Source organism: Neoarius graeffei, chromosome 2, assembly GCF_027579695.1.
Source record: "Neoarius graeffei isolate fNeoGra1 chromosome 2, fNeoGra1.pri, whole genome shotgun sequence".
Classification (NCBI taxonomy): domain Eukaryota; kingdom Metazoa; phylum Chordata; class Actinopteri; order Siluriformes; family Ariidae; genus Neoarius; species Neoarius graeffei.
This window is the reverse complement of record NC_083570.1, coordinates 39,148,332-39,165,101: the sequence shown is the minus strand read 5'-3', so window position 1 is coordinate 39,165,101 and position 16,770 is coordinate 39,148,332. Positions and strand designations below refer to the sequence as shown.

At 37.2% G+C, this 16,770-nt stretch overlaps 1 protein-coding gene across 5 annotated transcripts in view; it reads left to right on the top strand.

Moving 5' to 3' along the window:
• itpkb (inositol-trisphosphate 3-kinase B) overlaps positions 1-16,550 on the top strand; it is a 54,454-nt gene extending 37,904 nt beyond the window's left edge. For all 5 annotated transcript variants that reach the window (XM_060914191.1, XM_060914190.1, XM_060914188.1 and 2 more), the window contains 3 exons: positions 9,263-9,364; positions 10,370-10,441; positions 11,020-16,550. In XM_060914191.1, the coding sequence (XP_060770174.1) occupies positions 9,263-9,364; positions 10,370-10,441; positions 11,020-11,229 (384 nt within the window). In that variant the 3' untranslated portion in view covers positions 11,230-16,550. The remainder of the gene's footprint in view (positions 1-9,262; positions 9,365-10,369; positions 10,442-11,019) is intronic.
• The last annotated feature ends 220 nt before the right edge of the window (positions 16,551-16,770 follow it).

Sequence of the window (16,770 nt, the reverse complement as noted above, 5' to 3'; positions counted from 1 at the left end):
GAGAAGCCGTATCTAAACATGATCCAGAAGCGCAGACATCTTCTCTGGGCCAAGGCTCATTTAAAATGGACTGTGGCAAAGTGGAAAACTGTTCTGTGGTCAGACGAATCAAAATTTGAAGTTCTTTATGGAAATCAGGGATGCTGTGTCATTCGGACTAAAGAGGAGAAGGACGACCCAAGTTGTTATCAGCGCTCAGTTCAGAAGCCTGCATCTCTGATGGTATGGGGTTGCATTAGTGCATGTGGCATGGGCAGCTTACACATCTGGAAAGACACCATCAATGCTGAAAGGTATATTCAGGTTCTAGAGCAACATATGCTCCCATCCAGACGACATCTCTTTCAGGGAAGACTTTGCATTTTCCAACATGACAATGCCAAACCACATACTGCATCAATTACAGCATCATGGCTGCATAGAAGAAGGGTCCGGGTACTGAACTGGCCAGCCTACAGTCCAGATCTTTCACCCATAGAAAACATTTGGCGCATCATAAAACGGAAGATACAACAAAAAAGACCTAAGACAGTTGAGCAACTAGAATCCTACATTAGACAAGAATGGGTTAACATTCCTATCCCTAAACTTGAGCAACTTGTCTCCTCAGTCCCCAGACGTTTACAGACTGTTGTAAAGAGAAAAGGGGATGTCTCACAGTGGTAAACATGGCCTTGTCCCAACTTTTTTGAGATGTGTTGTTGTCATAAAATTTAAAATCACCTAAGTTTTCTCTTTAAATGATACATTTTCTCAGTTTAAACATTTGATATGTCATTTATGTTCTATTCTGAATAAAATATTGAATTTTGAAACTTCCACATTATTGCATTCCATTTTTATTTACAATTTGTACTTTGTCCCAACTTTTTTGGACTCGGGGTTGTATATATATATACAGGGTGTTTCAAAAAAATTTGTATTATTTGAGATGTAAGTATCCCAGAAACTACATTGTCTTGGCAAATGAAACTGAACAGGCTTAATGTTGAGCAATATAAGATTTATTCCTCAGAATTTGAATGAGAAATTCAAAGGTATGTGGATTCTGTGAACGATTTCTCAAATGCGAACATTATGCTTGTTGATTTTGCTATTCGTATGAAATGTGGCCTCATCACTGAAACAAAACGTTCATCGAACTCATCTCTTTCAAATTTCTCTTGCATATCAACGCAGAATTGTTTGCGCTTTTGCTTGTCATCTGCCTTTAAGGCCTGAACGAGCTGCAACTTGTAGGGTTTCATTCGCAAACATTTCCTCTGGACACGCCAAACTGTCGTTGGAGGAATCTGGGTTTCCAGGCTTGCTCTTCTTATGGACTTTGCAAGAGTTTTTCGCAAACCCACTCAACCGTCTCTTCCGATGCTGGTGGTCGTCCAGATCCTTTTTGCCCTGCACAGACAGCCTTCCTCTTTGAACTTTTTGTGCCGTGTCCAAATCTGCATTGCAGTTGGTGCATTTTTAGAGAATTCTCTCACAAATGCACGCTGCAGTCTTGTTCGACTGTGTTCGAGCATACTCTAACACACAAAACGCCTTTTCTTTTCCAGTGAATGGCATTTCTATACCTAAAACGATAAAAACAAAAAAACATTAAACATAAAATTTTGACCTGTTTTCACACATGCTGTTAAAATTTGAGGTCAATTGAACAAGAATTGGCAAAGTTATTAGATTGCGAAACGATATCAAATTTTTTTAAACACCCTGTATTTTTAAATTAACTTGTGCATTAAACAGGTTTTCTGTAGAGTCTAATGAGAAACATGTCCAATATGTCAGCCGACTCAAACGTTCAGTAGAGTGTGATGTGAAATCTTGACTGATACTCCCATCACTATACTGATATTCCCATCACTATAATGATTACTATACTGATATTCCCATCAGTATACCGATATGCCCATGACTATACTGATATTCCCAACAAAATGCTTATCACTATACTGATATTCCTACGACTGTACCAATATTCTCATGACTATACTGATATTCCCAATACAATACTTATCATTATACTGATATTCCCATCACTATGCTGATATTCCAGTCACTATACTGATATTGCCTTCACTATACTTATCACTATACTGATATTCCCATCACTACACTGTTATTCCAGTCGCTATACTGATATTCCCATCACCATACTGATATTCCCGTCACCATACTGATATTCCTGTCAGTATACTGATTTCCCATCACTAATATTCCTATCACTATGCTGATATTCCCCTGACTATACTAATATTCCCAATATAATACTTATCATTATACTGATATTCCCATGACTACACCAATATTCCCATGATTATATGGGTATTCCCATTAGTATATTGATAGTCTCACCACTATACTGATATTTCAGTCACTATATTGACATTCCCATGACTATACTGATCACTATACTGATATTCCCATGACTATACTTATCACTACACTGATATTCCCATAATTATACTGATCACAACACTGATATTCCCATGAATATACTGATTACTACACTGATATTCCTATGACTATACTGATCACTATACTGATATTCCCATCACTATACTGATCACTACACTGATATTCCCATGAATATACTGATCACTACACTGATATTCCTATCACTATGCTGATATTCCCACAACTATACTGACCACTATATTGATATTCCCATCACTATGCTGATATTCCCATCACTATACTTATCACTATACTGATATTCCCATCACTACACTGTTATTCCAGTCACTATACTGATATTCCCATCACCATACCGATATTCCGGTCAGTATACTGATATTCCCATCACTATACCGATCACAATTCTGATATTTCCATTGCTATGTTGATATTCCTGTCACTATACTGATCACTCTATTAATCACCATACTGACATTCCCACTGTTATACTGATTGTTATACCATTGCTTTGATGATATTCCCATCACTACACTAATATTCCTATCACTATGCTCATATTCCCATCGCCATGCTGATATTCCTCTGACTATACTAATATTCCTAATATAATACTTATCATTATACTGATATTCCCATGTCTATACCAATATTCCCATGATTATATGGATATTCCCATTAATATAGTGATAGTCTCATCACTATACTGATATTCCAGTCACTAGATTGATATTCCCAAGACTATACTGATCACTACACTGATATTCCCATGACTATACTGATCACCACACTGATATTCCCATGACTATACTGATCACCACACTGAAATTCCCATGACTATACTGATCACTACACCGATATTCCCATGACTATGCCGATCACTACACTGATATTCCCATAATTATACTGATCACTATACTAATATTCCCATGACTATACTGATCACTACACCAATATTCCCATGACTATGCTTATCACTACACTGATATTCCCATAATTATACTGATCACTATACTAATATTCCCATGACTATACTGATCACTACACTGATATTCCCATGATTATACCGATCACTATACTGATATTCCCGTCACTATACTGATCACTACACTGATATTCCCATGACTATACTGATCACTACACTGATATTCCCATGATTATACCGATCACTATACTGATATTCCCATGACTATACTGATCACTACACTGATATTCCCATGATTATACCGATCACTATACTGATATTCCCGTGATTATACTGATCACTACACTGATATTCCTGTGACTCTACTGATCACTACACTGATATTCCCGTGACTATACTGATCACTACTCTGATATTCCAATGATTATACCGATCACTATACTGATATTCCCGTGATTATACTGATCACTACACTGATATTCCCATGGCTATACTGATCACTACACTGATATTCCCATGGCTATACTGATCACTACACTGATATTCCCGTGACTATACTGATCACTACACTGATATTCCCGTGACTATACTGATCACTACACTGATATTCCCATGACTATACTGATCACTACACTGATATTCCTGTGACTATACTGATCACTACACTGATATTCCCGTGACTATACTGATCACTACACTGATATTCCTGTGACTATACTGATCACTACACTGATATTCCCATGACTACATTGATATTCCCATGACTATACTGATCACTACACTGATATTCCCATGACTACATTGATATTCCCATGACTATACTGATCACTACGCTGATATTCCTGTGACTATACTGATCACTACACTGATATTCCCGTGACTATACTGATCACTACACTGATATTCCCATGACTATACTGATCACTACACTGATATTCCTGTGACTATACTTATCACTACACTGATATTCCCATGGCTATACTGATCACTACACTGATATTCCCGTGACTATACTGATCACTACACTGATATTCCCGTGACTATACTGATCACAACACTGATATTCCCATGACTATACTGATCACTACACTGATATTCCCGTGACTATACTGATCACTACACTGATATTCCCATGACTATACTGATCACTACACTGGTATTCCTGTGACTATACTGATCACTACACTGATATTCCCGTGACTATACTGATCACTACACTGATATTCCCATGACTATACTGATCACTACACTGGTATTCCTGTGACTATACTGATCACTACACTGATATTCCCATGGCTATACTGATCGCTACACTGATATTCCCGTGACTATACTGATCACTACACTGATATTCCCGTGACTATACTGATCACTACACTGATATTCCCGTGACTATACTGATCACTACACTGATATTCCTGTGACTATACTGATCACTACACTGATATTCCCATGACTATACTGATCACTACACTGATGTTCCCATGACTATGCTGATCACTACACTGATATTCCCATGACTATAACTGATCACTACACTGATATTCCCATGATTATACCGATCACTCTACTGATATTCCTGTGATTATACTGATCACTACACTGATATTCCTGTGACTCTTCTGATCACTACACTGATATTCCCGTGACTATACTGATCACTACTCTGATATTCCAATGATTATACCGATCACTATACTGATATTCCCGTGATTATACTGATCACTACTCTGATATTCCTGTGACTATAATGATCACTATACTGATATTCCCGTGATTATACTGATCACTACACTGATATTCCTGTGACTATACTGATCACTACACTGATATTCCCATGGCTATACTGATCACTACACTGATATTCCCGTGACTATACTGATCACTACACTGATATTCCCGTGACTATACTGATCACTACACTGGTATTCCCATGGCTATACTGATCACTACACTGATATTCCCGTGACTATACTGATCACTACACTGATATTCCCGTGACTATACTGATCACTACACTGATATTCCCGTGACTATACTTATCACTACACTGATATTCCCGTGGCTATACTGATCACTACACTGATATTCCCGTGACTATACTGATCACTACACTGGTATTCCTGTGACTATACTTATCACTACCCTGATATTCCCATGGCTATACTGATCACTACACTGATATTCCCGTGACTATACTGATCACTACACTGATATTCCCGTGACTATACTGATCACTACACTGATATTCCCGTGACTATACTTATCACTACACTGATATTCCCATGGCTATACTTATCACTACACTGATATTCCCATGGCTATACTGATCACTACACTGATATTCCCGTGACTATACTGATCACTACACTGATATTCCCGTGACTATACTGATCACTACACTGATATTCCCATGACTATACTGATCACTACACTGGTATTCCTGTGACTATACTGATCACTATACTGATATTCCCATGACTATACTGATCACTACACTGATATTCCCGTGACTATACTGATCACTACACTGATATTTCTATGCCTATATTGTCACTGAACTTAGATACATCATTAATCATCATTATCTCTTGTAAATGAGAGTCAAGTAATGGCTGCTGGTGTTTTTTTTTTTTAATAGGTGAAGCACAGCTGTCTGTTGTTGAAGTGTCTGTGCATTTTGTTAACTCTCTTTCGTGTAAATCAGATTGTTTCCTTGGATGTCATGCCAAAAAGCATTGCATTCAGCAGACACTGTTATCCAGAGCAACAAGCAGCCTGGAGAGCTGTTGAGGGGTTAGGTGCCTTGCTCAAGGGCACTTCAGCCATTCCTGCTGGTTCAGGAAATCAAACTGGCAACCTTTTGGGTCCAAAGCTGCTTCTCTAGCCATTAGGCTATGGCTTCCCAGCTAAGCTAGCTAAATTTAACTGATGAAGGTAGTAATATCTAGCCACAAAGCCATATAAATAAATAACAAATATCTGAAACGTATGCAAATAATAAATTAATTACCATATTTACAAATTGTAAAGATAAGCTATACTAGTTGTATAAAACTGGATTAGGCTGCTGACCGCTATTGCAACTATTCCAAGTGAGTCTGGCACAGATACAGTATATTTAAATTTGAAACGCTGTCAGTCAGCTTCATTACTGTTTCAATGATGGGCACTTGGTTATGGGGTTCAAACCCCTTCGAGAGATCTCCCAATCACCATAAAGAGAGGCCATGAATCCGAACAAGCCAAAAATGCATTTATGAAGAGCACAATGTCCAATAAATTTAGGATTTTTTCCCTCCTCAAACATCATCTGTGATAAACTAATTGCCGCCGTTATAACACCTACAGCCGTGCTACAGTGGAGTTCTATCAGTGGTGCATCATACAGCTTCTGTGGACATTTTCACGCAGGCTTTGTAGTTCATCAGAAACAATTTGCGTGAAATGAACGAACTGTGCGATACTACAGCAGAGAAGCATTTGATATTTTGATTATAAAATTCTAAATTTAAGTTTAAATTATAGGTTTAAAGGATTTCCCTGACTGTGGCGATGGGGAATGGTAAACTAAATCCAACGTGAGGTCGTGCCTTCATAAATTCATAAGTTCAAACGCAGTGCTGGCCTTGTACATACACTATATAGCCAAAAGTATGGGCTAGGGTGCATCAGTTGCCCTCACTTTCATAAAATCTGATGCATTTTTGTCTGGGTGTTCCTTTTCACCAATAAAGACATCCTGTAAAATTTTTTGACCATATTCAAAAGTCTAATGGTGGCACCATGAGGTTCATTTTTTGCCAAAAAACGCTTATTTTCTGTTTTCGCGTAAGGTTTGAATCACAATGTTGGACTCCATTTATTGATTTCTTGTGACCCAGAGATCATGTTAAGAACCTTTGCAAGGGATTGAGAAGCATTAATGTGATTCATAATACATTTGTATTGTTTAAAAGTAGTTGAACAATGATTCAATGAACAGCTAAAACTCAAACTGTGCTTGATAATATATTTAGAGTATGTACTAAAAATGTGTATCTAAGATATTTGGTATACTCTATAAGGTGCCATAATGTTTCATGAAAAGTGATCGAAATTTTGTCATAAAAGTCATAAAATAGCAGCTTTTTCCATAACTTTGAGCTCCTGGTGCCACCATTAAACTTTAGAATTTTGTCAAAATATTTCCCAGTGTGTTTTCTTACCAAAAGGAACATAAAAACAAAAATGCATCATGATCGGAGGAACTTTTTATTTTTAGGGGGCAACTGATGCACCCTAGTATGGGCACCCCTGATCATCACATCTATATGTGGTTCTTCCCCAAGCTTTTACCACAAAGTTGGAAGCACACAATTGACAAATGATTATCTGTCAGGTGCCGATATACTTTTGGCCATACAGCGTATGTTACATAATGACCAGGGATAACCCATGGAGCAGGACAGAACTGTCATTTCTGAAGGTTGGCTGAGTGTTGGATGAATGTTTCTGTCATCCATAAAGGCTGGTGGTGGCACCTCCATTTGAACACAACATCAGGTAGTGACAGGCAACAGAAGATTTTGTTTCTCCAAATCTGGCCTTTGCTCACACACAGTGTCAGTTGCTATGCAAACCCAAATACGTGCTCGTAGGAAAACGTCAAAAGAACAAAATACTGGTCAGAATGCCTTGGCTAATTGAATTAAACTCGGCTGCCGTGTCAGATGAAGAGAGGATTAGAGAGACCATATTTGGTCTGCAGCTTTACAAATGTCTTCATTAAGGAGTTCTGTCAGTGTGGTGTGCGATGAGAAAAAGACTAGAGCGTTCTTTTTAGACTTTCCTCTTGTGTAAGGCCATAAAAGGCTGGGGCTTACTTCTCCCTCTTTCTCTTGCTCTGTCTTACTCTCTCGCCATGTCTGTTGTCATAGTTCAAGGATTCCCTGTGATTGTGAGCTTGAAGAACAGGTTGCTGTTGTAATGTTTCAGGAATGGAACTCCTTATGTCTGTCATTCAGCGTCAGTGAAATTCAGGTTTGGTCAGCCTATGGATACACTGACTTTGAGATTTAAGACATATCATATGTCAAGCAGGACAGCATGGTGGTGGAGTGGTTAGCACTGTCGCCTCATAGCAAGAAGGTCCTGGGTTCGAGCCCAGCAGCCGACGGGGGCCTTTCTGTGTGGAGTTTGCATGTTCTCCCCGTTTCTGCTGGGTGCTCTGGTTTCCCCCAAAGACATGTAGGTTTGGCTAATTGGTGGCTCTAAATTGACTGTAGGTGTGAATGATTGTTTGTCTCTATGCGTCAGCCCTGTGATGACTTGTCCAGGGTGTTACCTGCCTCTCGCCCATAGTCAGCTGGGATAGGCCCTGACTTACAGATAATGGATGGATGTTGAGCACTAACTCAAATTAAAATTTTATTTTAGAATAATAATAGGATTTTGAACCCTTTTTTACATTACATTATAGGATTTTTTTTCCTGCCAGTATTATAGGCATTTAGCAGACGCTGTTATCCAGAGCGACGTACAACAAGGACACACACATACCCAGCACCTGGGGAGTAGTTGGGGGTTAGGTACCTTGCTCAAGGGCACTTAAGCCATGGATTTTTTTTTCTGCCAGTCCAAGGAATTGAACCAGCAACCCTTCGGGGTCCCAGGCTTCTTCTCTAACCTTTAGGCTAGAGAAGGCTAGGTTTAGGCTGCCCCTGGCTGCTACTTTTATTGTAGAAGAAATAATGAAAGGCAGTTTTCAGTTTTATATTTCATGTATTTTACTGCAATGTGAATATTAGATTCTGTGATTAACGTAATGCTTACTGACATTATTATTATTATTATTATTATTATTATTATTATTATTATCCATGCTTATGCGAAGGTCTTTTAATAAATCTTCTAATATCTGACATTTGACTTTTCTACTCGCAGAAGGAAGATGGGACTGTAAACAGAGATTTTAAAAAGACCAAGACTCGGGAACAAGTGGCTGAGGCTTTCCAAGATTTTTTCAAAGGAAACAGGAATATCCTGGTGAGAGTGTGTCTGTGTGTTTGTGTTAGGGCTTTATGCCAATGTGAAATTCCTGTGGGCTCAGAACCAAGTAGCTAGAACACCTCAAAACACCCCTTAAACTTCCCAGGGAGGTTTGTTCAGCTTCAGGGTTTCCTCTGTACCTTACCTGAAGTTTAAATAGAGATCACAAAGCAAAACACGAAAGAAAACCTGTTTGGGGAAAACACTCAGAGTTCTTCAAATGAGACAGATAGGGTTTTTTTTAATTATTATTATTATTATTCATATGTTACATTCCCCATTCGATTGCTTGATTTTTTAAAAATTTTCCTTTAGTGTACATTTCACCATGTTAAGTGCTATGATTTATAATAAATGTATTCATTCCTGTGAGAATTTGCTGTATATGGTTGTACGGCATAGTATCTGTCCTGCATGTATATTGTTTTTTATTCTATTCACATTCACTGGAGATGAGCAATCATGTGCTCTGATTGGCTACTCTACTAGTAGGCTATCAGCTCATATACCATGAGTAGAGAAAAACAAAATGGTGGAGCGTGTTGCTGAACCAACCGAGGACAAAATAAAAACCCTACTTGAAAAAAAACAACAACAACCCAAAATACAAAGAAAGTAAGAAAATATGGAATAAAAGTATTTGATGGTAAGAACGGGGTTTTTTTTCAAGAATTATTATTATTATTATTATAGCATTTTTCACAAATTGCGACTGTCATTTCGCCAGTTTGTTTACATTCTCAGCGGAAATGATTTTGTCAGATGTTTTGTTTAAAGCTTTATTTATCGAATTTGCAAAAAATAAAAATGCTCTGTTTCTTAAAATCCAGTGAATGTGGATAGAATAAAACAGTTATTCCACTCAATCTCGTCGTGCATGGCTTATAGCCGCTATCAGCTCATGTACAACTCGATTTTGTGGAAGAACTATTAAATAGATGTCTATATGTCCAGCATTCCTGTATTTTTATATCAAATTGAGTGTTTTTTATTCTTGCGCAGGCTAAATATCTCACCCGGCTACAGGAAATCAAGGAAGCACTGGAAATGTCACCGTTTTTCCAGACACATGAGGTAAACAGCACTGCAGTTGCCTCTCTCAATGGCTGGTTACTTTGTCAGCTTGCTGTGATTCAGCAATCTAGAGATGTAGCTCATTCTGGACTCAATAAAATTGAAGTTAGGCTCATGACTCCATCTCGGGATTGTGCTAGTTATTAGCAGTTTTCTTAACAGCAGTTAAAAAAAAATCCCAAGTAGACTTTGCTTATTAGGACTGCTGGAATATTTTAGCATCGGGATTGGAGGTGAAGTCAAAACAGGCAGTGGAAATCATACTTTATACAGAAAACCCAAGGCTTAAAATGTTTCTACTCTTGTCCAGTCAAAGCATTCATCATCTTTGTGTGCACATTTGGAAATAGGAAATGTAAGCAATGGTCTGATCTGTGAGAGTGTTTTGGCAAAGGATGACTTTTGAAATGATTTAAAACCATGTAGAATTCACACTGTAATATTAATGCAAGTCCCATTCTGCTTGATTTATGACTGTAGAATGCTTTTTATCAGTTAGAAAAGTAAGGCATAGGCTTATACTTGGAGGGTATGATTGTTTCCGACTCTTATCCTTTTCCTACTTCGTTCATGTTTAGGTGATTGGCAGCTCTCTCCTTTTTGTCCATGACAAGCATGAAAGGGCAAAAGTGTGGATGATAGACTTTGGCAAAACTACACCGCTGCCTGAAGGCCAGGTCCTCAACCACCGTACCCCATGGGTGGAAGGCAACCGTGAGGACGGCTACCTTTATGGCCTTGACCACCTCATAGACATTCTGAACAACATGGCCATGACAAAGTCGTAAAGAAAAGGAGCTCGCTGTGTCCCAATACTGTTTTTAATGTGCCTTTGTTGACTTCCCTTCGCTCATTTGCTTTGTTGGAATTCCCACTGATATACTTAATCAATACACGAAGGGCCAAGGGATTGAACAACTTGTCCTATTATGGTTGTGCATAGTCCAACGGAATCTGATTTACACCGATTTCACATTACAACTACATTGTCCTTGCAGCCACGAGAAAATGTTTTACACTGCTGTACCTCCTTTCTCTTGCACTGCAAATGGACACTTGTATCACTGTATACTTCTAAGACTCGAGGAGAAGTCAATGAGCATGTTAAAAACAGATTCGGAACACAGGGCACGTCCTCCTCTTCCTGGAGTTCTCTTTATTCTGCCCTGGGTAGATCACTCGCACTACAATACAGGACCTGCCTGGGTTACCACAGAAAGCTACCCCCCATCAACCCCCACCACACACACAAACACATAATATATATATTTTTTTTACAAAATAGAAGGGCCACATGTGCTGTGTGTATTTGTATGTATGTAAAGATACAGAGGCTGTACATATAGTATATATAGTATATATATATATATATATATATAGTATATATAGTGTAGAAATTGTACAGTATAATGTTTCAGTAGTGGAGGCCACTCGGAAAATTTTCTGCAGCTTAATACTTTGTCAGTTTGTATCTGAATGTAAAATTCCACTATTTCTAACTGTACAATGCTAACGTTATCATATCAATCACGTGTGCCTTCGTCTCACTGATGATACTTTCAGCAGCATGGGCATCAACTTACCTTTGTTTCAGAAAAGAAGAAACTGATCATGTTTTCACGTTAGATTATTTCTAAATTTTGTATGCAGCTGTTTTCGCTTCTCCTAGAACAGGCTACCAGACGTTTATTTGAACTCACTTATACAAATCTAAACTTGTAGGTTTACAATTATATTTGTATTTAAATGGGTATAGCTGGGTTTTTTTAATTATTATTATTATTATTTGGGACATTTAGTGATGTGAAGTTGTATGATATTTATTATGTCGTGCCTAACTGTAATAACTGACAATTGTTGTAGGGTTACATTGTGCCTGTAGTAAATTATTCTACATGCCTTTTAAAAAAAATAGATTGTAATAGACCCAAAATCTCGCTAATAGCATTCCTGGAATCAGATGGTGCAGTGTATGATGAGATAATTAATTAACTCAGTTAATTCTAGAAAACAAACTATCAACAAAAGCTCACATAATGCTAATCTGGCAAAGCCTCTTACTTGTAGCTCATAAGCAAGTAAGTAACAACACTGGAAGGGGGAATCCTACTAGTTTTTCTTAAAAACAAACAAACAAACAAAAAAAAAGGATCTCATTGAGAAGTTTACTAAGTCATTCAAGAATGGCCCGTTCTAGAGATATGTATTGACTTATTTATTTACAGTGCTTGTGACACATCTACAAAATCAAAGCAGCTGTTTTGCTTGTTTTGAAAACTACCAATGAAATCACGTTTATACCCCATTGCAATACTTCGTCTGTATATTCTGATGTTAAATGATACAGCTTGAGATACAATGACATCTTAGTTCTCTTAGTACTACATCGTAGCCTTTTTCTTATAAGAAACACAAACTATACATCAGGGCTTCTCAAACGTTTTGAGCAAACGACCCCAAATAGACATCGATTTACCATGGTCTCTGATCTAGAAAATCCAGAAGATCGGTACATAAAACAGATCTTTTGATAGGTTTGAAGGTGACATGTAATAGGAAAAATGGTTAGTGTTAGTACTCAATAGCAGTCTAGAATAGCACATAGTACATGTAGGCATGTAACAATATATCATGCAACAATAAATCGCAGTACAAATTTATGGCAATTCAAATCAGTGAAATTAAAAATGAATCATAATTATTACTAGGCTGCATAATCTTAGTTTTTCCTTGCTGTAATTGTGTTGTTTAAACAGCAGAGGGCACAATAATGTACAATAGGAATACAGGAATACATATGGCTTCACCTTAGGCGGAAGTAATACAGCTCTAATGCCAAAAAAAGAAAAAAAAAGAGCTTGAGAGAGAGAGAGAAATCTAAAATGGGAAAGAGCTGTTGTGTGATTAACTGTACAAATAGCTTTAACAAGAAATCGGAGCTCTCTTTTCACAAACTGATGTAAGCTAAAGAAAAGAGAAGCAAATGGAGGCAGTACAAAAGTCCATAAAAGTTTATTTAAAAAAGCTCATTTATTATTAACTTTTTTTTTTAAATAAAAGGAATGTTGTAGTTAATAGGCTATTATATTTACTCCAACTTTTACAAATGTGGGTAAATAATGATTGTTGGTTATGAAGAAAATAAAACTTTTTTTTTTGTTTGTTTGTTTTTTACAAAAGGAATATTTAAGTTGATAAAGAATAAGAAAATAAATGTCGATTTTTTTTTTTTTTTGGTAATAACATTTTTTTAATTTTATTTTTTCCCAAAAAATATCGAGGGAAAATAAAATCATGAACCCAATATCATGAATTGAATTGAATCGTAAATTGGGTGAATCGTTACATGCCTGTATGTAAGTATGCAATTTGAGGCGCAATGCTAGTTAGTTTAGTGGCGGTAGATGGATGGATTAATTTGTTAATTTCTGCTGCTGAATTCCTTCTCTGGTGCAGCATGTCAGGATAGAAAAACAGACTAAAATGGTATGAACTAATCTGAATGTGACTTAAAATAACAATTTATTTTGTTGTTATATTAGCACACAAAATTCATGTTGGATATTATCTGATATTAAAAATAAATTAATGAAACAAAAGAGGAGCTTCAAGTTTCTCTTATAAATCAAGCGAGCTCGTGTAGGGTCGTGGCCCCGAGTTTGGGAAGCCCTGCTGTTAATAAAAGAGGAGGCTACTGCTTGCAGTAGAAGTCAGATGACTCTAGCTATAAGCTGCATTAATACAAAAATGGACATATTATGGGGGTCAGGATTTTGTAGTGAAAATGGCTTATCGCTGGACACTGGATTTCTGAACAAATCTGAACTTTGTTTACTTCTCAACCTACAAATTATGCATTAGTATTGGAAAATTGGTAGGATTCCAGATTAATCCAATCTGAATACAGTGCCTTTTTATGTTCTCCTGTAACTGTTCACCTGTTCACTAATTCATCCACACAGTATACTTTTACAGTTTTTGTCTATTCACCAAGCTATTTGTCTTAAAACGCAGCGTAACTGACCAAAAGTGTAACTTGTAACTTTGATTCTTTTGCATCCCCTCTTTGACACAGACCTCGGTGATTTTTTTATTAAAAGGGTCGTTCGGACATTCCTTCCAAAAGCAGCTCAGATTAACAAAATATCACTTCATGACGCGATTCGTGAAATGCATCCGGTTCAAACTGAGGTGATTGCTGTTTGCATGGTATTTGCTATGCAAATTTGTCAGTCTGTGCTCAAGCCAAACATTTGGCTGTGGTCCAATGAAAACAAAGTCTGTGATAAAAGCTCATTTGTGTATGAGTGCCTGCTGATAGACATGTGTGAGTTCCTCAAGCTGGTTTATTGTGGTTAATTAAACGTGGGTAAGGAACAGCTGGAACTTTTTATAGCCAGCACCATAGTGCATATTTATCCCCTCTGAAGTTAAACCGTGCCAGACTAACTTCATCATGTGTGTTCCCCAGTTTATCATCGATTAAGCTATGCACTTGTCTTTGTAAATTGTAACTCCTAAAGAGGCTTAAAAAAAAGCAGTATGGAAATATGTCTTGCCATTAAATTGCAGATCATTGGAAGAATTAAAATGAAGTCACAGATCCTCATGCTTTAAGATGTCTTTTTATGTATGTTTTGGATTGTAATATGTGATCCCTTGAAATGTGCACTTTTTTTTTAACTGTGATGTTCTATTCACTTGTTCATCTAGCAGCAAAGACCTCACTGACCCTAGCCAACTGTTGTGATTTTATAGTAATATTATTGTAAAATGTATTTAAAATACCCAGTACGTCTTCATCTCGGGTATTAACAGCATGAAAATGGTTTATGGAAATAAAGCACAAAATTACCTGCAATTTATTACCTGCAGATAATGTCTGTAGAGTTTTAATAGCGATATTAGTTTTAAAATACTGTTTGTAGAGAAACATGAGAAGCCAAGCCCATTAAGCTCCATTTTTGAATAAATACACTACCGTTCAAAAGTTTGGGGTCACCCAGACAATTTTGTGTTTTCCATGAAAAGTCACACTTTTATTTACCACCATAAGTTGTAAAATGAATAGAAAATATATTCGAGACATTTTTCTGGCCGTTTTGAGCATTTAATCGACCCCACAAATGTGATGCTCCAGAAACTCAATCTGCTCAAAGGAAGGTCAGTTTTATAGCTTCTCTAAAGAGCTCAACTGTTTTCAGCTGCGCTAACATGATTGTACAAGGGTTTTCTAATCATCCATTAGCCTTCTGAGGCAATGAGCAAACACATTGTACCATTAGAACACTGGAGTGAGAGTTGCTGGAAATGGGCCTCTATACACCTATGGAGATATTGCACCAAAAACCAGACATTTGCAGCTAGAATAGTCATTTACCACATTAGCAATGTATAGAGTGGATTTCTGATTAGTTTAAAGTGATCTTCATTGAAAAGAACAGTGCTTTTCTTTCAAAAATAAGGACATTTCAAAGTGACCCCAAACTTTTGAACGGTAGTGTAAATAAATAAATAACAATCCAAATGATGAGTTGAAAAGTAGCATAGCTCATAGTGATGTGCTAGTTGGCCTGCTGTAGCTGAGCTCTGGGAGGAGGGCGCCCCCTGCTGTAATGGTGCTATAGTTTAGGTGCTATGTAATGGTAGACTATCGAACAAAGCCTAACGTAGGCTACTTTCTGACAGGTCTTAATAACTTTGGATTTTTAGTGCATTTGTGTGTGTGTTTCAAGGGTGTCATAAACATACTCATTAAATGCACAAGGCATGTTGCACAAGAACACTAACTATATCTGCATCTTCTCTTGGTCATCTATTGACTTGGTTATATTCATTTTGCTTCAGTATCTTGCTTGGTGAGAAGTTGCATTTTGGTTTTAATGAGAATTATCTGTCCTGTAATGTCTTGCTTTAGTCACACCTTGGTTTTCTTCTGCAGATGACCTCCAAAGTCTAGTCAGCATTGTAATATTGTAATATTTCATATTAAACAGCACGTTATGAAACTGCCTGTCCCAAGAGCCTGTTTACTCTTTTAGAACTTGCTCTTGTGCTATAACCTACTGTACATTTTACTATACAGATACTGCGACAAAATTATGCTTGGCTGTACAATTTTACTGAAGTAAATGAACAATTAGTTGAACATTGCTGTGTGTTTCCTTCTCCTTCTTTAGCACTAGCACAGAAAGTAGCCACAGAAGCTCTGCCACAGTTTACAGCCAGTTCTATGTAATAAATTCTAGTTTGATGTTGGTTAATGTAAATTTACCATTATGCTAATTAGAACTTTATGGTTCCTTGCTAGTATTTCTGGCCTTGTATTT